This window comes from Melospiza melodia, chromosome 20, assembly GCF_035770615.1.
Source record: "Melospiza melodia melodia isolate bMelMel2 chromosome 20, bMelMel2.pri, whole genome shotgun sequence".
NCBI classification, from domain to species: domain Eukaryota; kingdom Metazoa; phylum Chordata; class Aves; order Passeriformes; family Passerellidae; genus Melospiza; species Melospiza melodia.
The window spans coordinates 6,564,196-6,590,134 of NC_086213.1; the positions used below are offsets into that span (position 1 = coordinate 6,564,196).

General features: G+C 43.8%; 1 protein-coding gene across 1 annotated transcript in view; it reads right to left on the reverse strand.

Moving 5' to 3' along the window:
* Positions 1 to 16,445, reverse strand: part of MED13L (mediator complex subunit 13L) — a 191,893-nt gene extending 175,448 nt beyond the window's left edge. Inside the window, exon 1 of the mRNA XM_063173409.1 lies at positions 16,313 to 16,445. Within this exon, the coding sequence (XP_063029479.1) occupies positions 16,313 to 16,384 (72 nt within the window). The 5' untranslated portion in view covers positions 16,385 to 16,445. The remainder of the gene's footprint in view (positions 1 to 16,312) is intronic.
* Between the last annotated feature and the right edge of the window lie 9,494 nt (positions 16,446 to 25,939).

Below are 25,939 nucleotides of genomic sequence, written 5' to 3' on the forward strand. Positions count from 1 at the left end.
CATGTTAATTAAAACAGAATTCAAATAGAAATTTGAATCCAGAAGGGATACACAAGAGCAGACTACACCCAAAACACTTACACACATTCTACGCCTCTACTGATGTGCTGTGTAAAGCATTTAACACACTATAGGGAGAAGATCTGCATCCACATGGGGATTTATTTACATTAATTTCTTTAAACAAACCAACAGTTTGGTTTGAAGAGGCCTCCATCTGTAGCAGGGTTTGCACAGACAAGACAAGCAGCGGGCTGTGGTTCTGGGAACTGTTCTGAAGAGCCAAATGTGGTTTCATTTGTGCTTCAGTGGCAGTGAGCTCAGGCTGACCCAACACAGCCTCATCCTCCTCAGCCCCAGCCATGCATTTCCATGTCCCAGTCTGACACTGGATCTACTGGTCATGGAATCACTCCGTGAATGGGATCACTTCACCAATTTAAACAAGAGAAAGCCAAACATTTCCAGGCTTAGCACCCTGACAGCTCATCCTGCAGCCAAGGAATCACTGAGCAGCCCCAGGAGAGGAGGGAGAGCAGAGTGGGATCTCCCCTGTCAGGGACAGCTCAAATCAGATAAAACACAACCTTCAGTGCACCCAGACTGCTGTTCTGGTCTGGAACACCTCAACCAACACAAGCAAGCACTGGTGCCAGGACAGGCTTGGCCTGGGTGCCTTCCCTGCAGCACTCAGCTGCTGCTCAGACATTCACACTGAGCTGGGCTGACTCAAACCCAGAAGGGTTGGATTAAACGACATTTTCCTCTACTCAGATCAGTCCCCACACCTGATTCATTAAACAGCCACAGAGATGCTTGTACCGGGAAGTCTGAGGACAGCAAAGCAGGTCAGGGAGGGCAGAGATGCTCTGATTAGTAGAACTGCTGGTTTGAAAGCAGCCTGAAACACTGAGACAGAAACCAAAATTGCCAACCTGAGGACAAAACTGTGAACATGCTGTTTAACTCACAACTGGCTAGAGATGAATGCAGAACAAAGCAGAACTCTTGCCAGGTGATGTAACTGACTGTGTTTCTTACATCTCTTCCCATATGCATAGTTTTTGCTTATTGCAGTTGCTACAATGTTTTTAAAACTAAAAAGCTTGACTAAAAAAAACCCAAAGAACTTACAAATACTTATTATCCAACACTGTAAGCAAATCATGCATTAAATGAGATTTTTGCTTTGGTTTATAAAGGAACATGTGTTATGGAGGACTGTGCTGTGAAGGGTTTAACTGCTCAGATAAGTGGAGCTGTTTTGAAATGGAGTTTTTTTCTAAGTTCAGCAACTGCACTTGGACACAGAATATTTGTGAGACGCCAGTTCTAAATGCACTGGGCCAAGCGTGTAAAGAAACAGAGAAATTGGATCTCTAACAGTAATACCCAAACCCTTCACTAACATCCAACTTCTTACAGAGTAATTCCCAAGACACAAAAAGATCTGTTTCTGATGTTTTCAAAAGCAGCTGTCAGGGTAGAAGAGTGTGTTCAAATTCCACACAGGCATCCAAAACCACCCAAAACATCCCCAAGAAAGAGGCATTAATGAAAACAGTGCATTGCCAATGTCTTTATTCGGATGCATGGCCTTAGAGCGATCACACGGAGTCCCTTGGAAAGGAACACAAACTCAGGTTTCAGTGACCATCATCACACCCTGCAGAGTGAAACAGCCTCAAAAGAGATGAGCTGAGAGTGTTCAACCCTCTGATCCCCCCTGCACACACACAGACAAGCAGAGAGACACAGAAAGCAAATTAGCACTTTCTTTCACACCCTGCTGCCCTAAATACAGACACCTCCACATGTACCTGCCACAGCTCAGGGCTCCAGGACACCATCCACACTGTGAATTCCTAGGAGACAGAAAACCTAAGCTCTCATTCTTTTCCCCCTTCAGGCTTAAATCACAATAATAGGCAGGCTGGGAGGGTCTTTGCTGAGCTCATCGTGCTCCACTCAGATTGGTAGAGTTTAGGCTGCTAAAAATCACAATTCCCCAGTAACATTTCACAGTGCACAACTTGGTGCTGGCATGCTCCCAGCAACCCTGAAGATATAATTAGTGCTGGGTAGCCACTGTGACTGCTTTCCTCTTCTGCAGCCCTTGCAGATGGAACACAAACAAACCCATCTTCCACCTCCTCTTTTATTTCTCATCTCCACCAAATGCTTTTTGGCCTCAGTTTTATGGGAAATGGACAGGCCAACTCTAAATTAACTTCTCCAGATCACTTGAGTAATTCCACACATTTTAATACACAAAGCTCCCTTGGAGAGATTATACAATACTATAGACACAACAGAAGGAGAAAGAGGGAGAGCATCAAAAGTTTGAGAAATTCTTGTATTTAGCCACCCTAAGCATAAAGCAGAGCTATTTTTTAACTACTTTGCGCTTCTCTACATCAAAAACAATGACTAAAACGATATAAATGTGCTATTTTCCCTGCTTCATATCATACAGAAAAGTAAGAAAAGCTAAGACAGAGTCAGGCTGCAGAGAGCAGAAAATCATCTGGTACTTTCAAACCAGGAAGGATACGTTGGAAAGGAGGTAAGATCATATAATGAATAAAAGAACCAGATATCAATCACACAGGCCCTCAGCTCCACCTCTGCTTTCTAAAAGACTTTCAACATGGCAAATTTCAGGTCATTTTATTTTTCACACTTCTCCAATTTGAAACAAAACAAAAACCAAGCATAAAAATACTTCCCAGTTGCCTGCCTAAAAGTTGCCACTCAGACAAATTCAGGTCTTCCCAGTGCTTCAAACATAACTTTCTTAAATGGTCTCCAAAAACCAATGCAAGCAATGTAAAAACCAAACCACACCTCATCACTTCTACAAACACATTTCAGTTAAACAAAGGAATATAAAATGTCCTTCCAACCTAGGAGAAGATGTTAAGCTGCCCAGGGTACCTTAAAACATTGTATTTACCAGCCTCTGAAGTTAGGCTCAGTCTAAACAATTCCTCTAATCTAGAATTTTGTTTGCTTCTACATAGGAAAGTAGTTGCTAAGTATCTTTAGTCTACAATTTATGCTTCAAATTGGAACATAAAACATGTAAATGCCATATATATGTTTGCCAGTTTTATTAGTGTCTCATCTTGAGAGCTTCATTCAAGTAAGTAGCTATTCTGAAGCCACCAGAGACTCATACTAAGGACTACTCACATGAGTGAAAATCTGCATAAGAAAGCCCTTAGTTCATAGCCCAAGAATTTAAACTGTAGTTAAAGGTGTCATGGGAATTACACTACCATTTTAATTAAATGCTGTAAGATCTTGCAGACAGACTCAAGATTAGCACCATCTGTTTTGGTTACAGTGTCTCCTTTCACTGCATCATCCTCACACAGCAACGAAATATCATTGCACACTCCACTCCAGCCATTTAAATACCAGATAAAAGTTATGTCATGTTGATACACTTCACTAGGAAGGAAAGACAAAAGGTTGAGGACAGGAGGACTGAAAACTACTCCATAACAATGTAACAAAAACAACTCTGTGTTGCTTGTGGAAGAGGCAAACATCATCCCCTCTCACACTGAATTAAAGTGTTTAGTAACATCTGCCTAAGTCCCTGTCAAGTGAATTGAAGGAATAGAGGAGATTGCTTAACTAAAAAATTCGTTGTCTTCACAGCTTTACAGACTGTTTGTACACCCTGAGAGAGGCTCCTATTCCCACAGCACAACTGAGCAGTGCCAGCACCTGTCCACAGACATTCCCCATTTGTCTGCTGGGTCTGAAGATCTCTGGGGTTTGAAAACTCACAGCAGACTGACCAGCTCAGCCCTGCAGAGTCTCCTGAAATCAGATCGTTCCCTGAACTACATATTAACATTCTCCTCTTCATGCTTTCCATTTTAAAAAAGCAAGGAATGGTTTGTGTTCCCTTCCCTCAGGGCTTATCCCTTCTGCCCCTGTAGGAGGGAGGGATCACATGGCAGTGCAGAGGCCTTGCATGCACTGAATGAGCTTCAAAAGGACATTGCTGTGAGGCCAAGTATTGCCATAACTGCACTGAGTCCTCCAAACTTGCTCTGAAATCAAGAATAGACAAAGAATAGCACAACAAAAAATAGCTAATTCTGAAGTGGGTGTCCCATGGCAGAAAAAACACCCTGCCATGGTTTGTGCTTTGGAGCCCAGTGCTCAGCCTCAGCCCTCTTAGTATGCAACTGAGCAGCAGCAGAATGACATGTTTGACTTTAATCCTCTCCCTGCATAAGCACACAGTCAAGTGGCTGGAAAAAAAGGGATAAAGGGCAGCCACTAACAAGCTTTTAAAAATGAAGGATGAAAAAATTACCTTTTTTTTTTGTTGTTATTCCTTGGCTCTTAAAACCAACATGAAAGTGAGCATGCCAGTGCACGCAGCACATGTGCCTGGAACAGCTTTCTGCTGGATAAATCCCTGCAATCCATGATGCCTCCTTCCCTCATGCCCCCTGGAACAGATTATCTAAATGCTCCTACTCCAGAGCTGTTTGTGACAAGCAACAGTGTCAGGGCATTTGTGTGTCATCTTTTACCTTTGCAAGTCTCAGAGAAGGATTTAGCTGTAACCAAAATCCTATTATCAGATATCCCCTGGTGGACTTCTGTACCTGGGGACATCTGAGATCCCGTATCACAGTATCCAAGACCAGCAAACCAAGGCATTTCTAAAATAATAGGTTTCACATTATTAAAAGGCACAAACTAACAGCATGAGCTCTTATGCCTAAAAAGTAAACAGGACTGACAGAAATGAGGTATTTTTTCCTCTTTCTCCCCAGTGTGAGGGTGACTTTGCCCATGTAGGAGAGGAGGCAGCCAAAAAGATTAATTGCTTCTTTCAAAGAAACAAAAATCAGACTCATCTCAAAAAGAATTTGAGGTGGCAACCAAGTACCATCTTTCCCAGTGGAAAATATAAAAGGACTCCAATACTAATGCTCAAATTTCAGCAGCTCTGGCAGATGCGGGAGTTACCAACAAAGGCTTTTTGAGTGGCAAGCATAAAAGAAAGAGCAATCTCGTAAAAGCACCCAAATTACTGATATGGATCCAAACCCTCACAGAAATTCAAGGTTAAATACTAAAGTAGATGACTACAATCAAGCACAGCAGAAGGAAAATGAGCACACACCGACACACTGAAAGAGAAAGTATCTTCTTCCAGTCCACTGCAAAAACAGGTTGGCAAAACAAAACCAAATGTGAGAAATTCTTATAAAAGAAACAGAAGGTGACACAGAAATTGAGGCCATTACAATTCATCTGCAGCTCTGCACATTCATCACAAACTGCAGCTCTTGTTTCACAACATCAAAACCAGAAGAATTACAGGAATGGTCAAAAAATATATATTCCATATAGTTAAAAAATCATCCATGGATTAAGTCTGGTTGGTTTACAAGAGGGAAACTGAGGTTCTCTAGAGAACAGCTGCTGTTTTTCTTCCAGATAATAAATTAAATTAGCAGAACACAGACTCAAACCAAAATGAGGTGGCTGAAATTTTTGTATTAGGATAAAAACTTATATACTAGTTTAGAATTTGTCTACAAAACATCTGCCTGGTTCAAGAAACCTCTCAACCAAATACACAGAGAGCCTGGGAGATAATTCAAGAGAAGTGCAACTACATCCACTTCAGCAAATCCAGCAGGCCAAACAAACACTAGCCACCACTGAGACAGGACACTGTTGAAATTGTGATTCCACAACACTGTTCCGTGCCCCTTCATTTAGCCAGGTACCAAGAGGTACCTTGAAAATCTCATCAGCACACAGAGCACTCAATGGTCACCCTCAGAGCTGCCACCCTCAGCCAGGACCCAATGTCCACCTAAAAAGCACTTATAGTCATTCAGGACTAACTGCAAAAACTCTTTAAGAATTATTTAAAAACAAAGAATTAAAGAGGAATTTTTTGATTAAAGACCTTTGAGTTACATCAACATATTTCACCTTCAGTGAAGGCTTTGGTTAGCAAATCTGCAGCCCTTAACCAATCCAGCAAATTCAGAACGTGGTTCCACCCTGGTGCCTGGCTTGGCAGCTTCCCCCACTGTAACCCAGTCCAGCAGAGATGGGAAAGGATAATGTGATAGGCATGGCTGGAAGCCAAAGGGCTGAGACTCAGCCATCACTTGAAAAGATACTTTCAAGCCTAAAATATTCAAGACATGAACATAAGGAAACAAAGATGGCAGCAGCACTGTCCCAGGTCAGCGTGGCACTGAGACTCACACAGGCACTTCCACACCCGTGTCCTGCTGGCTCTTGCACCAACACAGCCACACAACAGGGAAGCTGCTGTGCCAGAATCCCATCACCAGGAGTGAGACAGGGAAACAGGAAAGCCAATCTGCACAACAAAACTGAACAGGCAGAAATTTGGGGCTCAGAGGATGCACAAACCTCACCCATGTCCAAACACCTACCCATGGCAGCCAAAAGTAACAAGGCATGACTGGGTTTGCTTTGGTTTAGGTGTTATTGCTGGGAAAAGGGGATGAAGAGGACTTGATCTTAGAGCTCTTTCCCAACCTTAATAATTCTACATGGAATGAAGTTTACCCAGGGCAGAGCTGAACATTTACCCCTGCAGGCTGTATGGAAGCACACAATGCCTGGAAGCAAAATGCCATCTCCAAGACAAAAGACAGAAGCAATTGAAGAAATTCTTTTCATATTACCAAACCCTGGGTTAAGGTAGTGACCCACCCCACAGCTCAAGTCACAGACACTATTTTACAGAAAGGCATCTCTGAGTTCTCCATCACTTCAGACAGTTTCTTCACAAAAGGGAATCAATCATATTTTAACTTCTGAGTAGATTGTTGAGAACAGATAATAAAATGGAAACTACCACAGCAAACTTCAACAGCAAACAAAAAAAGCAAATAAAGATGCAACTTGCCAGCAGCCAGAGTATCCCTCCCTTGTTTTCACACAGGGTGAATGATGAGGTTTTACTTCTTTCTTCACAAAGAATCAGAACTGACTACCGATTTTCCAAATTTTAAAAAGTCCCCTCTTGGAGAAAGCTGGACTACAGAAAAGCAGTCCAACATGTGAAAAAAAATTACAAATCAAATCTGCAAGAAAACAAAAGAATCCCCTCTATTCTTCCCAAATTTAGCTTTCTTTTCTAGATTTTTTTAACTGAAAGAGGAAGGAAATGTCAAACATCAGAGTCATACAATGGACTATCAGCTGTTTCCCAAACCAAGTAATTTGACATATGGGCAGAAAAAAGCAGGGGGGAGGGTGGGCTGGAGGAAGTAACAACCCGAGCAGAGTAAACTTTGGCACAGTGAGGTAAAGACTGTGGTTCCCTTTCTTCCATTACACAAAAAGCTGCACCGAGGACTCAGAACATTCCTGTGCCCCACATCTGAGCAGCACAGCAGCTCCCACGGGTTTACAGCTGTGTCCATCCCTGCCCTGCCCAGCAAAGCTCAGTTTTAACCCACGTCCATCCCTGCATGCCCAGCAAAGCTTGGTTTTAACCCATGTCCTTCCCTGCATGCCCAGCAAAGCTTGGTTTTAACCCATGTCCATCCCTGCATGCCCAGCAAAGCTCAGTTTTAACCCACGTCCATCCCTGCATGCCCAGCAAAGCTCAGTTATAACCCATGTCCATCCCTGCCCTGCCCAGCAAAGCTCAGTTATAACCCATGTCCATCCCTGCCCTGCCCAGCAAAGCTCAGTTATAACCCATGTCCATCCCTGCCCTGCCCAGCAAAGCTTGGTTTTAACCCACGTCCATCCCTGCCCAGCAAAGCTCAGTTTTAACCCACGTCCATCCCTGCCCTGCAAAGCTCAGTTTTAACCCACATCCATCCCTGCCCAGCAAAGCTCAGTTTTAACCCATGTCCATCCCTGCCCTGCCCAGCAAAGCTCGGTTTTAACCCACGTCCATCCCTGCCCCGCACACCTCTCTCCCTTCCCAAAGGAGCCCAACCCAGGCTCCTGCTCTGGGATAGAGGGCCAGGAACAGCACAGGCATCCCATCCCCCAGCTCTGGTGCTTCACCCTGTCCTCATCACTGACACCCAGCAATGCCCAGCTTGTCAGGAGCCACCAAAATCCCTCAGCCCTTCAAAACCCACACCTGGAGAATCCTGGTGTATGAATCTCCTGTAATATGGAAAGTAGTAAATAAAGCCACTGCATGACTGGTCATGTAGATTCACTTTGCCAGCTCTCTCACTGTCATTCCTGCAAAGACAAGAATCCAGCACCTCCTGCCAGAAGGGAATTATGGAAATTCACAGAGAGCTCCAGTCAAAATTTTATTAAAATACACAGGAAAAATTAAATAACTAGAAACACTGGGCTAAAACTGAAAGCAGCTTTTTCAGAATAAAGTAATTTAACCAATTCACCTTTTCTCTCAGCAAAGAAAATACTTTTTTTATAAAAATACTTGACATGGCCACTACAAAACATTCCTGGAATTAATTTTGTGTCTCATCACAGCCGCCTACAAATCCAGTAACATTGCAGACATACATGAAGTGAGACTCATAAAAGTCCAACACTGAGAGACTGCAGATATGTTAAACTAGGTTTGAAAACTTCTTAGTAAATCAGAGACTCCTATAAGTAAAAAGTCAGAAGTCTATAATGTAAAAAACCAACACATTTTGACACTTACCTCTCATAGCTGTCAGCTATGAATGCATTGTTATCAAAAACTGGAAGTCTGCCAATGCCTGATCAATAGGTAAAGAAGAGTTTTCCTTTATATTTTGCTTTCAATCCTCTGTTCTCACAAAATATTGTATTTTATGGGCAAATATGGAGTCATAAGAACAGGCAACCACAAGGCCCTGACCACAGCATAGCTCTTTTAAAGCTAAAAGATGAATGAAATAAAGTTTTACTGAACAAGCTTTAAATTTCCTTCTCTAAGACACGGATTGTGGTTACAAAGCCACTTTGATCTCCGTTCAATCCACACCACTGCCAAAACGTGGTGGGGAGAGAGGAATGAGGGGAACAGAGCTGCCTTGGGAGAGAGAAGGGGGAAAAGATTTTCACTAGGTCAGCTCCACACTCCAGGCTTAAATATGAATTTATGGACCTTTTTGGAGCCACCAAGGCATGGAAGAAGAGTGAAGGGGGAGGAACAAAAATGTAAGGGAGAGGGCAACCCAAATTTTTTCCTCTGTAATTATAATTTTCAAACAAGAATACACTAAGCTGCAACACTGATTAAAGAAAGCTGAGGTAACTGACTCACAAGAAGTGATACAGAAATACATGTGTCATATCTAATTACTTTTGTAATAGAAGCCTGGCCATTTTTCTCTATTTTCATAAACTGATTAAATACATTCCTTAATATAGGGACAAGGTCATTGTGTATGTTTGAGCTCATCTGTGTTAGTCACATAAATGTAAATATTGCCTCAGGGCACCTTATACAACAGCACCACACAATAAAATTCCCCATCTCAAAGAAACAAAAGCAAGGATGCCACTAAAAGCTCCAGCCACATGTCCACATGCACTACTGCAATTCTGCTCGTGGATTAAGCCACACATGACTCAATGAGAAATAATGTATTTTTACAGATTAAGGTAGAAAGTGAGAGCCAGAATTCATCCAAATCAATGAATATTCAGAGCACAAGCCAGAGGAAAGACTGCTTAAATGTTTTACAACACTTGTGAGTAAGGCAGCTCCTCACTACAGGAGGAAATGCTGAGAACCCTTCCAATGTGAAAAGCTAAACTTCTTCCCTGGTATCAGAGCAGGTTCTGCTCAGCCCTCATTATCATTTCACAGTGCTGGGATCCACTATTGCACAGCTCTGTGACGAGCTGGGCCACAGCAGGAAACAACACAGGCTGTCACTGCCGGTGTCCCAGTCCCCTTATCCTGCCCCATGTGCTCACTCCACTGCTGTGTGCACAGGGAGCCCAACACCAGCTTTTAGCCAGATTTTGAGGTCTGCAGAACAGAGTATTTTTATTAGCTGGTTTCTCTTTAAAATGATCAGTTGATGTCAGGGAACTCAAGAAAAGAGGATCTATTTTTAAAGCAATACTTTGAGCTCAAAATGAAAGCAGTGGAACAGCCTGGTCTGAGGAACAAAGATGCCCCCATGTAAACACATACTCCTTATAAGCAAATCTTCTGGATTTGGGTTGGGATCTTCTGTTGGAAACACTTGTGCACTTTTAAAACTGGCAAGTTAATACTAAAACAAGCATGTTTTCAGTCAGAGCAGTATTTTTGCTTATTATTTGTGTTACTATGGCACCAACAAGATGCAAATGTCACCGTGACAGACTCTACACAACGAAGTACACGACTCACCCACAGAACAGTAAATGAACACGCACAGACTCCAAAGTTTTGTATAAACTACACTTGTCAGCCTTAACAACACTGGGAACAGCCACCACCTACCCAGTGTTACTGGGTTGTCCAGAGGATCCCACATAAGCTCAGGAAAAGGGGTTTTGTTGGTCTGTGGACATCAACTGTCACCTTCCACAGCTACCACAGAACAACCAGAAAAAAACAAAGGACATAAGTCTATAATGAGGGGATCCTGGCATACACTGGGGCCAGCACTCAAGGAAAAATAAAAGCCAGAGGGAGCAGGTGTAACATCAGGGAGACAATGAAGGAATGCAGCAAGGTGCCAACCATTCCAGCCACGGGATGCAAGACAAAATTTCTAAGTGCATCCCTGCTCTGAGCAGAGCAAAACCCAAACCCTGATGAAAGTGTGCTGCCACAACTATGATGCAAAAAAAAGTGGACTGGGGCAGGTGGGGAGGTGGGAGTCATTCCATAGAGAGATCAAGGAAAGGGGAGACAACAGGTGCATTCTCACTCAGTGAACAGGAAGCTTCAAACCAGCCCAGGTGTTCACCCCACCACAAAGTACAACAGCCCCCTAACACTGCTGGGCTTTGGTATTTAAAAGCAATGCATCTGCATACACACATATCCTTTCATGTAATGCTTCTGAGAACTAGAGAGATGAAAAAATTAAAACAAAATCCATAAAGATTCCTTCTTCATCTAATGACCAAAGTTACTCAAGTTAACACGCTCAGCAAATATATCTCATATGCACCACACTTATTTTTTTCCACCAAAGATCAAAACTTTCAGTTTCTTCAGATTTTCTTCAAAAGAACTGCATTGTCCAGAAGGAAAATAATAGAAGAAAGGATTTAAAAGTTCTATCTGTAGATCTTTCTTTATTCTTTCATATGTGGAAGCACTCTCAGAAGAAGGCAAAAAAATCCAAGATCAAATGAGTCGTGGGGGGGGTGTGTTTGAGAACTGGGGTTATGATGTCAATTCTGTATTAAAAATGTAGAAAAATAGAAAAATCTATTTCCAGATAGTGTTACACCAAATTAAAATTCTTGTTCCTAAAGTGTAGCTACCTAGGATATTTTTTGATGCTTCACCCTGATATTTGGGTATTAATTTTTTTGTGCTGATGTTCCCAAAAGCAGTCACACAACTGGACTCACAGTGCCACCAGAATCAGGACAGAATCTCTGGGGAAGGATTTCCAGCCCCAGGACATGTGCACATTCACAAGATACTCAGGATTTCAAGGAAACCTCACTCAAATATTTCTTCGTGATTAGCTTGGGCACACTTATTCTGAGCTGCAAATGTCACTCCTGCACCCCCCCCCCCATTTTTTGGGAATATTCCCAAAAGGTTGGTTATCCAAAACAGATCCCTCAGTTCCCCTCCTGGAGCAGGGCACACTGGCTGAACGTCACTGTCCCAATCTCTTTGCAAATCTGGGTCTGTTCACTTCAAACCCTCTCCCTGGCATGTCCCATTAAACTGTCAAATACTCTGACAGGACATAATAAAAACCTACCACTGAAGTGATTTAAAACCTGAAATAATCTTTTATTAACAAGAAGTGAACAAGCTTTCTAATGTCATCCCTCTACTTCTGTCTTGTTACCTAATAAAACTCAGGACAAAGATAACTAGAGAATCAAATACTTTTGAACAACTTGAGAGGTTAATTCCATTTCTTAATTATTTATGCATGTAAATTCACACCTACATAAAATTCCAAACAAGCAAGATAGACACTGCGCAGTGCTGAACATTCAGCATGCCAAAATCCCAGCCCACTGCTCGGAGCACCGCATTTATGAAAACACAACAAGCAAGGACTACTGGTTAATTCACTACTACTGAAGGCATTGAGCAATCAACATTTACTATGAAGTCCTTTACTGACAATTATGCAACACCAAGGAATAGCTCACAGCAGCCTCTGCAACCTTCACTTTCTGATGCCATGAAGAACCTTTAGGAGAATAAGCCAAATGCCACCTCTGATTGCTTTAATTCCTTTCATTTTATGCTGGAAACATCAACAAAACTCACTGATCAAAGGGGACAACTTCTGTTCCTGGATGTGAACTGCAAAAAGCAACAGTAGTGACAGCCTTCACTGTTTTTAACTTTGCCTTTTAAACAAGAACAAACACAATTCCCACTGCCTGGACCCTTCTGGCAGTGGGCTTCTGTAGGAATGCACTTCTACGAGAACATGGGACATCTTCCATAGCAGCTTCTCTAACCTGGTCTCACTTCCCCAGAACACAACCGTGTCTTTTCCAGCGTGAAGATTCCTACAGTACCAAACGTTTCTACCCCATGAAAGCTCCTCCCAATTTCAGGTCATTCCTGACACCCTTGGCCGTACTCTCCAGCTCCAGTATATCCAACATTATGCAACTTCACCCCAATTTCCCAAGACTGAGTTGTGTCTTTGGATCCACCATGGCACCAAAGCCTAGATAGTTGAAGAAACATCTTCATGAAAGCCCTCACTGTCATATGAGTAACCCTTACTCACAGGAAAAGTCAAATTAATTTCAGTAAGACTACTTTTATGATTAAGGATTATTCACAGGAAGACTGCTGCCAGCTGAGGCTGAAGTTTTAATACAAAGCATATTACCTCAGAACATTTTGTCTCTAAATAGTTATTAGACAGCTCTTAATTAGTATTTAAATAAACTGGCCCATACAATGGCTTATTAAATACTGTTTATCAAAACAGACATTCTTTTCAGAAGCAGCAGCAGACATTTTGACTACAGCAAAAACAGAGTGAGGATAAACATCATTTGTCCTACTGCTGTGCTAGGAACAGCAATTTCAGACAGAAAGTGTATTTTTAATGAGCAAGGCTTTATACTGAGCAGATTAAACAAGTTATTATTTGAGGAGTACTCTGATAACAAAGATGCAAACCGACCCTTCCATCACCTTACTGGGAAAGGCTCCACGCTCAGAGCAGGATGGGGATGTGTGTGCAGGCTGGCTGGGGGCTCTGCCTCCCACATTAACCCCTGTTCCCCAGCACACCAGCACGAACCCATCTTCCAGGGCGGCGCTGGGTCCCCGCGCTGCCGGAGAACACCACACACACTCGCTGCTGCCAAGTGCTGCAATCCAGAGGGACATTCCATGGAATGCCAGCCCAGCACCTGCACAGCCAAAGGTAACTTTGAAACCTTCACTTCAGACCCTCAGGTGACACATTCTGAGCCCACACCACTGAGGGCCTCCACAGTGTCGGGACATCACTGATAAAAGAGAATCAGTTACTAAAAGCTTTAAGAAGACACTTCCCATCAAAAGATTCAGAAGCAGCAAAGGTTCCTAACCTCTCTAGCATGTCTACAGCTGACAGAAAATAGAAATCATGAATTGTTAAATCAACCCAAATCCACCACAGCAACCAGACAGAGCTGACACAGAGCTCTGGCTTCTCCAGGGCAGGGAGACAGCATTCCTGCTTCCACAAAACAAATGTCTGTGGCAAGGAATATTATTTAACCATGAACAAACAGTTCATGATAGACTATAATTATTTCAGAACTGTAATTCTCCAGTCACGAACATTTATTTGTGATTCACTCACAAAACAAAGCCTGCAGTTGAAAAACCCCCAACTTCTAATAGCAGAATCAATCTTCAAAATATTTGTAATCTACTGCGCTGTTAAAGAATGAATGGATTCCCATCAGCTAGTGGTTTAGATTTTGTTCTGTTACACCGAAAAAGTAAATGATTAATAAAAGTTTCCCTAACTACTAATCCAGATACTGTAGCTTAAACACTTCATAAATTTTGAAATGAATATGACAATCTGAGGTTAAAGGGTCAGTGGTGCTGGCCACATATTTTCAGTCAGTGTTTCCATTTTCAATACCTTTCTCTGCTACATAAATCCTTAAAAAACCTAACACAATATAAAATAAATCTTCTGAACAGTTTTCACATCGGTTGTATTTTAAAAATACTACTACTTGATCCCCTTTTTTATTTTTGTGGAGCCAGAATACAATAAAAACAGAGTTTCATACACAGCACCACATTAAGGCACAGATACCTCCCACAAAATTACAAGGGAGATTAAAGGGTTGCACATTAAACTCATTATTATTAAAGCCACTTGCAAAAGAATTTCGTTTAACTTATTTCAGTGATATTACACACCCATTTAAAATTGAACATTTCCCTAGCCTAGTCAGGTGGGAGGAAAAAAGCAACCAAACCACAATAACTATGAAATAGCTTCACTTTATAATTTATGCTAATTGCATGCCAACAATTATTTTTACCAGTGACAGATTTGCAGATTGCAACTGCAGGAGAAGTTCCGCCTCTCCAAACACACACTCCAGTCTGCATTAATGAACGGGGACTTCACACCTCTGTGAGGAGCAAACCCTCCACTGCCTCCCTTCTACAATCAGATACGATTGTTCCCTTCATGCTTCCCGATTTATTTTCCTCCCCGGCTAAGAGCAGCCGTAGTCAAAATCACCATAACAATCCCCCAAATCACCCTTCCTGCATCTCGATACACAGAGCACTGCTACATATTTATAAATATTACTACATGCCTTCAAACAGAAGCACCGATACAAACTTACATAACGTAACAATTCGATAAAAAGCCAAAGTTAGAAATGTATCATTCTCACAGAACAAGCTCTTGGGGCAGTTTCTAGCAGCGGAAGACTACAGGTCTTGTTCCAGATTCTTAAAAGGTACGAGCAAAATACACACCAAATCAAAAAAAAAAAAAAAAAAACCAAAAACCAACAAACAAACCCTGAGACAAAATAACAAATACACTACAATAACGTTAAAAAGCATAAAACAAAAAGCTTGATCATTTGCATTTCTAAGCAATTTCCTTTTTTTCCCTCTCCTTATTTTCATAAGGGAGCTAAAAACAATCTCTTCCGTTCTATCAGAAGAACATATGCACCCACCTCCAATTCTGGCAGAGCTCTGCTGCGGGGAGGGGGCACCCACCACAATCCTTTCGCACATGCTACCCCCAAAGTTGCATCACAAGGTTTTAACTCCACCACACCACGCACTGAACAAGTCCCTCCTCCCCTCCGACATTATCCCTGTAGCACGGGAAGGCTCCCGACGATCCAGCAGCCCTCTCGCTCACTCAGCTGTTGCCCAGCCAGAAGGGATAATGCTCCTGTGCGTGCCAGGTAAAATAACGCAAAGTATTTCCAAATGACTTTGCCGTTACACACAAATTGTTGGCGTATTTTAAATTTAAATTGCCGGTCTACAGCCAGCAAAAACTGATATCATGATTTCTGCAACATTAAATCACGCCATCCACGTCGGAAGTTCCCAGTGAGATGGGCAGACGGCATCTATGCAAACAATCCGGCACACTACTGTCAGACGATGTTGTTGTTCAGAGAAGAAAAAATTAAAAGGTTTGGGGTTTTTTTTAACCTCTTGCCCCCGAGCACGATGTGTGCAAAGAGGAGAGCAGGCTGTAACAGCAGCTGACACGCCGTCACAGGAGCCCAGAGCTAAGTCCGACAGTCGATCACACTACATGAGCGTTCGTTGCTGCTGAAATGGCGTTTGTCATTGTGAGAGGAGAGAAAACCCCCCGGTTCGGTGGCACAAAGCGCACAGGGCACGGAGTGCCAAGGGAGGCGGGGAGAGGAGCCTGTTTACCCAGGGAAGATGGTCGTGCAGGGGACACAGAGCCGCCCCCTCCCCGCTCTCCAGCTGCGAGCGCGATACACAGACCCGCAGCAAACCACGCTAAGGAGCAAAATAAACACGGGGACCGGGCCGGGGGAGGGGCCAGCGCAGGAGCAGCCCCGGGCCCTGCCTATAAACCCCCGGCAGCTGCTCCCGACCGGCAAACCCGGCGCGGAGCCACCCGCGGGCGCCCACCCGCCCACCGCCCGCTCACTCACTCACCAGCGAGAAGAGGTTGGAGTGACAGTCCTCCAGGCTGGCCCCGTTCGCCACCCAGTTCGCTGCCGCAGTCATGATCCTCGGCGAGCCGGGCCGCCACGGCGGGGCATGTCTGGGGGGACGGCCGGGGGGCGAGGGGCAAGGCGGGCGACCCCCGGGGCGACCCCCGTCACTGCCCGGGGCGGGCGCCGCGCTCCGGCCCCTCGGCCCCGCGGGGCCCCGCGGCCGGGAGGGGACGCGCCGAGGCCGGGGCGGGCGCGCTGCTCCTCGCTACCCGCCCCCGCGCCGATAATCCTCGAGCCGGGAGGCCCTTCTCCGGTGCAAGCGGGGGGGACGCGTCCCCCGCTCCTCCAGGCCGGGAGAAGAAGAGGAGGAAGGGGGGGCCCGGGGCCGCCCTTCCGCGTCCAGGTGCGGCCCCCCCCGGTCGGGGGTCGCGCGGAGGGCGGCGGGTCCGTGCGGGACGCGGGGCGGGCGAGACGAGGGGGGGTCCCGGTCCCGGCCCCGTGCGGAGGCGTCGGCGGGCGGGGGGCGCTGTGTCCCCTCCCCGCCCCGCCCGGCCGCCCCTCGCTGCTGCCGCCGCTGGCTGTGCGTGGACGGTGTTTTCCTCCTCCTCCCGCTCCTGCTGCCGGCGCCGCCGCCTCGTCGGCGCTGCCCGCGGGGTGACGGCGGTGCGGGCGCGGCCCGGCCCGGGCAGGGAGCGCTGTCCGCCCGCGCTGTGCCGGCCGTGCCCGCAGCGGCCGCAGCTCCGCGCCCGCTCTGCCTCCTGCGCTCTGACAGCAATGGCGCCCGGGCCCGCACCGCGCCGCCCCATTGGTCGCCGCCGCACCACGTGATACGGGCCCGGGGGCGGGGCCCCGGCGCCGGGGCGCCTCCCGCCGCCGCTGCGCTGCGCCCGCCGCCCGCCGGGGGCGCTCGGGAGCGGCGGGGCCGGGGGGTCCCGGGTCGGGTCCCGACCCTCGGCCCGAGATCGCTGCCAGCGCCCGGAACGGCCCGGGCCGGGCAGGAGGCGGGACAGCAGCGCCAGGTTCTCCCCCAGGAGGATGCTCGGGCACTGAACGGGCTCCCCGGGGACCACTCGAAAGTCGCAAAGTGCCACAGGACATAAGAAAACCAATGTCTTACTGGAAAAGGTGAAACAGTTTCACATTGTGATGTTACAAGTTTACCAAAGGAGCTTCTTTTTTTTTTTTCTTTTCCCAAATACCTAAAGAACCGGATAAGGAAAGTTACTATTTACTTTCTCTGAACCAGACAGAATTCTCTTATTACCCATCAAGGAAAAGCAAAAAGAGCAAACGGGCTACACAGACACTTGGGCAAGGTTTTCTTCGGGCACTGCCCAGGGTCCCCAGGCTGCCAGAGCTCCCGGCGCACTCGGAGAACGCTCAGGAATACGCAGGGGGGATTTTTGGGGTGGCCCTGGCAGGGCCAGGAGCTGCACTGTGTGCTCCTGGTGGGTCCCTTCCATCTCGGGATGTTCTGTGGCACGGGGACCGTGTCCCGCCCGCCGAAGGGAAATCACTCAGGGTGCCCGTCACGGGGGAATCCTGATCCCGGCCATTCCGCGGTTCACCGGAGGGTTTCCCCAGCACCCGAGAGTGCTCAAAGTAATTTTTAAAAGGCCTCAAAACTCATCCGTGGTCACTGCGGTATCAAGGCACGCCGAGCTCCCCTTCACAGCCGAGTTTAACCCCACATTCTGCACAGTCCTGGAGCCAGCCCGTGCTCACCTGAAACAGCTTCCAAGACATTGGGTGGCTATAGCTTTTTATAAAGGGAGTTCGGGAACACCTGAGTTAGATAAACAAATAAAATTCATTCCCAAAATAATTATGGTCTGGAGAAGAGCCACAGATTATTCTGAGTTGCCAGGGGCCCACAAGGATTGTGGAGTCCAACTCTTAAGTCAGCACCTTGCAAGAAGAAGATACTCGGTTTAAAAGAGATAATTCATCACAAATAACGTTTTTACTGTTTGTAATGACCCGTTGATTTGAACCAGTGGGAGCAGATTTAGGCTCACCTGCCTGAGTTGCTCCTGACTGGAGAATTCCACAGGTGGTAGAAAGCAAATATTGTGTTTAACAGGTGAAGATATGGAGCATTTCAGATCAAGCTTTAATACAGAAATGCAGCACATTTTCAATGATGTGACTCAGTGGAAAAAGTTCTCACTCTGTGCTCAATGGCAGCTTTCCTTATCGTGATTTTAATCTCATTTAAGTGTCTTTTTTGCAATTTACTTTTCTTGGCAATAAATTAAGATTAGCATCTCTTGCAATGGCTGACTGGAGTTTGTTGGGATTTACCTCATGGTAACAAATCGCTCCCACAAACAGGCATCACATTTACCTGAATTACGTACACAGACTAAGACACAGAATTTAAGCCAAAAGAAAAGTTCCACCCAGCTCAGAGTTCTTACTGTGCGTGTGTTTCCTCTGACAAATCCATCATCCATCCAATCCCTTCCTTGCCACACAGAGCAGGAATTCTGTCTTGCAAAGACTGGGCCTGTACTGTGAGGAAAAAATGTTTTCAAATACAAATTATTAATGTTCAGTTACAATTGTAATTTATCCAGTCCAAGTGTCACAGCCTTGAAACTGCTTGTTACATCCTGGCACCCGCAATCAGGGAAGTACTTTGGCCCATGTTACTCCCCTTCCTTTTGGCACAAGTCTTATAAACAGAGAACACAATCTGACACTTGTAAATATGTCAAGCAATGTGTATTAACCAACCCCAAACCACATCCTTCCGCATTAAAATAGTACAGCTTTTGTAACTCCGCTGCAGCACCACGCACCCATCCTATCACTACAGGAGGCCCAGGGACAACAAAGTATTTGATGAAGTATCTAGCCTGTTTCTGGTATGAAAGAACACCCATTACCATGAAAAAAAAATTTTCTTATTATAGAAAATAGTTTGGAATTGCGAATCGTTTTATTACTTATCCAGGTAAATGCTGTGCAGGATTGAACACTGCAGAATTCCTGGTTTTTCCATTTGCTGCTTAGCCTTCAAATGGTGTTTCCAGTCAGCACCATTCCTCTTATCTGCATCTGTCAAGTAGTGGTGACTTATTATGCTTTATTTTGTCAGGAAAATGTGGGGTCTAACAGATGATTCAGGTCCATTTTCGTGAGGAGAAATGTTAACATACTCACACTGTGCTGCTTTGGCCACCTTCCAGTACTCTTATGAATGTTAAATACTTTATACATTAAAAATTGTGAAATCACAGAATGGCCTGGGTTGGGAGGGGCCTTAAAGACCATATAGTGCCACCCTCTGCCATGGGCAGGGGCACCTTCCACTACCCCAGGCTGCTCCCAGCCCCATCCAACCTGGCCTTGGACACTTCCAGGGATGGGACAGACACTGCTTTTCTGGGCACGCTGTGCCAGGGCCTCACCACCCTCACTATAAGCAATTTCCTCCTACCATCTAATCTAAATCTCCCCTCCTTTAGTTTTACTAAAAATCATGTAATGTAATTCAATTACCTGTTTTGTGGTAATGTTCTGAGGTTGAGTGGCTAGTTCTTGCATTTTGGAATTGGTACTGGTCACACATTTTGACAACGGCCCTGCACTGCCAAGTCAATTTTGGCTTTAAACTGAAAGAAAGGTAAAATTTCTTTTCAAGTACCCTTTGTCAGGTACTTGACTTTATATTGCATTCGGTTATCACAGAGAAGGGAAATCATTACAGTCTAATCCTTCTCTTCCCAGTACCAAACTAGGGAAGTTCCCTTGCTGTCTCTGACAGCAGCACTATTTCAAACAGACACTGCTTCACTTACAGATATCACACACAAGTGACACTTCCTCCTGCATAATTACCTGAGATGGTATGTGGTGAAACGTGTTCCTCAACTCAGGCATTCCAGTTTTATTCCCTGTTTTCTTTTACCTCTTTTCAAAAATCAATTCACATGAACAGTAACATTGGGGTTTCTACTATACAAAATAACCATTTTTCTAGTGGGAAGATACAGTCCTAACTAATTCTGTCAACGGATTAATCTGCAAGTCCAAAGTCTAGCCACTGAAAGTTCCCAAACTTGTGGAGATCAGTTGGGTCACACTCAGCCTTCAGAGCTGGGAATGAGCCAGCCCTCACCTTGACAAAATTACTCCAAACAGTGATAGCCCAGCTTATTCCATTCTAGAACAGCTTACCCAGAGCTCAGAGTAATGATGAAACCTGTTCTTCCAGGAGGATGGCTCAGCACTTCCATGGCCTTTGTTTTCACCAGCAGGTGCTGCTTAAACTTCAAACTAGACATGGGGGAAGACACAGAGGTGTCACAGGAGGCTCCAGCAGAGATGGAATAGTGAACAGGGGCTTGGCTTTGTTTTGTCCCAGAGTCTGGCCCCTTTGCTGCACATCCAATCCATGGGAAGAGCACAGCTGGCTGGAGCAGCGGGCTCAGACAGGGCTCTCCTGGCTCTGAGTGTAGAATTTGGCCCTTCTCACACCAGGAGCAGAACTGGAGTTCAGCCAAGCTTTGTCCATGTCAAATCTCAGCAGCATTGAATATTCCATGACAAAGACAACTCATCTCCAGGTGTAACAATTTTTCTATGTATTTTAGCTGAACATTATGGTTTCTCACTAGAACAAAATCCAGTGGCTGCAGTGCCACTAAGGATTGTCTTGTGTCTTATTCAATCAAGTGTTATTTTTACTGTTTTCTGTGTTTTCCTCCCCGGTAATAGAAATAACAGGGAGGGAAGGGTGAGATGATGCCCAAATTATAAAAACTACACAAGCAAGTGATCTCCAACTGTTCTATGTAGCAAAACCCAAAATATAAAACAATTCTGTTTGCCCCCACTCTTGGGTTGCCCTTAAATAAATTGTATTCAAGTGAGCAAGTTCATTGGCAAGGATTAAAGGTCACAGAATTTTAGAAGATTTTGACCACAATTTATGTAATTTCTTTTTGAATGTTCTTGTGATACAGCACAGCTGAGCAGCCTCACTCCAGGTATGTCCTCAGTGGTCTCATTGTCCACTTTTTATGAGATTGCATAAATTTCTTAAGTGTTTTTCAATTTATTCAATACTTATGTATTTTTTCAAGTGTTTATAAACAACAACTCAAAATTATTTTGTTCTTAAATAAAAAATAAATTACTCCCACAAATTGGAGACTTAAAAGGGAAAAAATCCAAAACTAAACCAGCCAAACTAATTCACTGGCTTAATTAACAACAACTAATTTTAACATCAAAATAACTTTAAAATTCACAAAACAAACCAATACCCAATAGTTCTTTTTTTAAACACTGATACAGATTGCCTGTAAACTCACATTTTCATTTTAATTTTGTTAAGATACAGGAATAGCTGCATTACCAAGTTTATTTAATCCTGGTAAAAATAAAAAAGTTATCTGAGTTTTAAAACAAGATATTGATTTTCTGAAGGGATGAGTATTTCTAGAAGAAAATTAAAAACGTCAGTAAAAGGTTTGTTTGTAGAGCAGTTGTTCATAGATCCATAGTTTATGTCCTGCCAGTGATCAGACCGTGGTCATTGAATCAGCCAACCTTGCCAAGGGTTCCACATCCCCCTGAGAGTCCTACACATGAAAATTCCCTGAAAATTATTTTATTTGCTTGTCTCAATCCTATACTAACAGTGCCTATTACAGAGCAGTTTGAGGAAAGATTAATGACCTGGAAAGTCAGTTTGGGGAAGTTTTTCCACCTCCAAGATAATGTTGAAAGAAATCTGCAAACAGTTGTAGAGGACTTCCATTAACCGAAGGTCACATCATTAGGAAAGTGAGAAGAGAAAAAGTTCAAATTAATACTCGAGTTCTAATGACAAGAATGAGACGTCTAAGCTGACTCAGGAGCAGATGTGCTCCCATATTTTTATCAAAAAACAGACAAATTATCTTAGAAGCCGTTTGTTCTCTGGCTTGTAAAAGATAGAAGAGAGGCAGGAAAGGAAGCAGTGGCAGGCAAGGGGAGATAAACAATCTTGTGCTTTCTAGAAAGAGAAAAGATCATCTCTGACTGCTACGGATGGAGGAGCAGGAGGAGCTCAGTGAGAGCAGGGAGGAATGGGATGGACAGAGAAGGAGCAATGAAAGAAAGGACGGTACCAAAGGTGCCCAACTCATTCTGAAGAGCAGTGCTTGTAGCTGGGTGCCTGTACTGGTGATGGAAGTGTGAGGCAGCCAGGGAAAAAGGATGGCTAAATTTGTCTGTGTGAAGTTTAAACTGCCAGCAATGAATCCGAGAAAATCTCTAGAAATGTGGCTGTGGATGAAAGGATAAAAACAGTTCAGGAGCAGAGTAGATTGATTCCTTCCCTACATCACAGTGATATTTAGATGACATTTCAGGTATAACTGGTAGGGATGAAGCAAGTAGTAAATGCAAACTGTTACTTTCAAGCAAGTGTAATGTTAAAAAATAGAAGTTGTTGGAAATAGAGATAAGATTTAAAAATCAAGCTTCAGGCATTCCCATATATGCTGACCCATTTGACAGTCAAAATGTGTCAAAACCTGTGAGCAGGTTTTCACTTGGTTTTTTCTTTTTAAAGAAACAATGAGAATAGTCTGTGTTTCACAGGGGCTTTGGGAGCTTCAGGTGCAAGTGGGACAGAGAACTGGCCAGAAGACCTTGCAAGGAGGGCAGAGGAAGGAATTTATTTTCAAGTGGAAGTGAGGAGCACTTTTGTGCTCCAGCTTGTCCTGTTGGTTTCTGTGAGACACCATTGCAACTTGACATTTAAATATTCTGTAGAACCAAAGCAAATGAGCTGCTTGGAAAAACAGAGAGAAGCAAATGACAACTGAAACTACTCAGGAGCAAAAGGGAAATGGGATTTAGGCAGAGCAAAACTGCAAATACTTTTAAATTGTAAATTATTTTTGCACTCAAAAGAGGAAAGAATGGTGATTTGGCAAGCTACCTTGCATTAGGAATAAACATACCTGAGTTTCTGAAGGATTTAATAATCTAACATGAAGCTCCCAGTAGCCCTGCAGGCAGAGGATGGGCCTGTTGGGTCATGGTTTCATACCATCAAAGAGAGAGATTTCATCTTTCAGATGTTGTTGTGCTCGCTTGGTAAGAATTCAGCTTATTAAAAGGTGTTAAATAAGATACAGGATAAAAATACTACAAGAGAAAAAAAATATTTAAGTCTAAAAGGTAAAGTAAATATGGAAATAACATTTGGCAAACACATTCTGAGAACAAAACTCAGAGTTTATATGTTGGAATAGGTTGTGGGGTAAACTCTGGATGGGTGATGCAGCTTGGTGTGCCATGACCCTGGAATCAGCCAGGCAGGCAACACCCCGTGCTGCACAAGTGGAATGTGCAGCTTTTGGCATGGGAGCCCAAATATTCAAATTGCCCCATAAATCTGAGTACAGTTTTCAGGGTTTAAGAATCTTATTTTATCTGGATTAAAGTCCTCCTCCCCTCTGGCATTGGAAGGTGTTTATGACTGTAAAAACAAGAATTGAGAAGTATTGCACTGAAATATCTAAGGGCTTCTCCTGCCAAACTTACAAGGTTTACTTTGCAGTTTAAAATTAAAACAAACAAAAAATTAATCTGCCAGTATGGCCTTTGTGGACAAAGTGCAGGAAAAGAATGGGCAAATGCAATTCATCACTCCAAATATTTTTTTGGAATTCTAAAAATAATTTTCCTTTCCTGTGGTGGGAAAAGATAAGGTGAAGTTTTTCTTTTAAGTCCTAAGAAATCTTTGGGGTTTTTGAAAGTCATGCTCAAATAATGTTACAGAAAAGATGAATAAAAACTGTGGCTCCTGTCTGTGATCAGTGACCACATCAGAGCCTGGATTAATGCAGCTCTTTGGCTTCTCTTATCTTCCAACAATTCCTCCTTCAAATATCCATAGGCGAAAACAGTTACCACAATCTGGAAAGGTATAAAAAACACTTTCTAGGCAGCAGTTCTGGAACTTCAGGCCACCATCAACCACTGTGCAGATTCTTTTGTTCAAATTCAGATCCTTATAGGCACTATTTAATAGGAGTTGCCAATTTCTCCTCTTCTTTTCCCTCTAGATTTATTTTTCTTGTCATTAAAACATGTTTTATTGTTGTGCTCTCAAATTTTGTACATCTTGATTTCTGGGAGCACAAGGCTATGTTGAAAACTGAAAAGAGAACAAACCATTCCACAAGTTTGGGATCTGAAGAGGGAAGAGCAGCTGTGCAGTCAGTGAGCATTTATGGGATGGAGAGCAGAGGGTTTGCAGTAGATGTCCCTGCCATGGACTTCATCATTTAAGAGAGATTGAGGTTCAGGTCATCCCCCTGAAGGAGCTCATCCACAGACTAAACCAGCTGCTCAGTGCCAGGCGTGCTCACCAAAATGGAAAGGTGATATCACTGTATTTCACTCAGACACACACAATTGTAATAATTTCTGTATTATTCACATTTAGGTCTGTTCTTCCTTCTGTCTTTGCTTCCTCTCACCCCATTCTGAACTGGAGCCTGAACAACCCAGTGGAGGCTCATCAGTAATAATGAGATTGAATAAGAAATGTTCTGTTTTACATTCTGTTACTGCTGTGACCTCATTAAGGCCCTTTTGTTCTGGAACCTCGGTATCAGGACTTCCCTTCGGCCATGGAGCTGTCAAGTTCACTCACAGCTCACTTATAAGAAATGTAAATCAAAGCAAATAGTCAGCTCTGGCTAAATTCTGCCTTCAGAACATATATGAACTGTGTTTTTATGGGAAACAAAACATGCAAAAGACGAAGCTCACTCTGGTAAAGATCCAACCATTAAAATAATTTACTGGATATCTTTGATGTTCATTTTCTTCAGCTGTAAGCATTCAGTGATCCATCAACTGCAGATAAATGTTGTGCTGAAAGCTTTCTCTAAAATTATGAGAAGGAATAAAGGAATTAGAGCCATAAGACTTCCAGAGATGCCCATGTTGACATCCCCGTTTCCAAGCCCTATTAAATGAAACAATGCAATTTTCTGAGGTTTTAAGGTTGCACATGCCCTAATTTACAATGGAATTGCAGAGCAAATCCTATTTTGCTACCACTCCTACTATCAAAAATTTAAAATATTCACCTTACAAGATAATATACTTGTATACAATAAAATATTTCAACTGCTTTTAATTTAATCAACTGCTTTCTTGATTACTCAAGAAACTATCCATGCCTTGAAATGTTTGTGTAAAGGGAACCTTTCTTTCATCTCAGAGATATCTGTTCAGCCTTCTGTTTTCCTGCAGCCCAGTGAATATTGCTTTTTTGGATTTTTCTGACACTTGTTTCAGGAAGAAATGGAAATGTTCATCTTTCCTTGACATACAAAGAAAGGAATTACACAGGGATATTTATTATTTTCCTGTGTGGAGCCTGCAGCCTTTTGGCCTCGTCACACACAGAACTAATACCTGCATTCCCTCTCAGCCAATCATTTTGGCTGACAACCCTTTGACTGAGATTTTATGCAGAAGAAATATAAAAAATTTGAGTGGGTTTGCAAAGGAGATGGAAAGGGTAACACTGACCCAATCCTGGAAAGTGTTCCCTGCTCCAAACCAAGGAGCTGTCCCTGCCTCCCCAAGGTTCACCTCT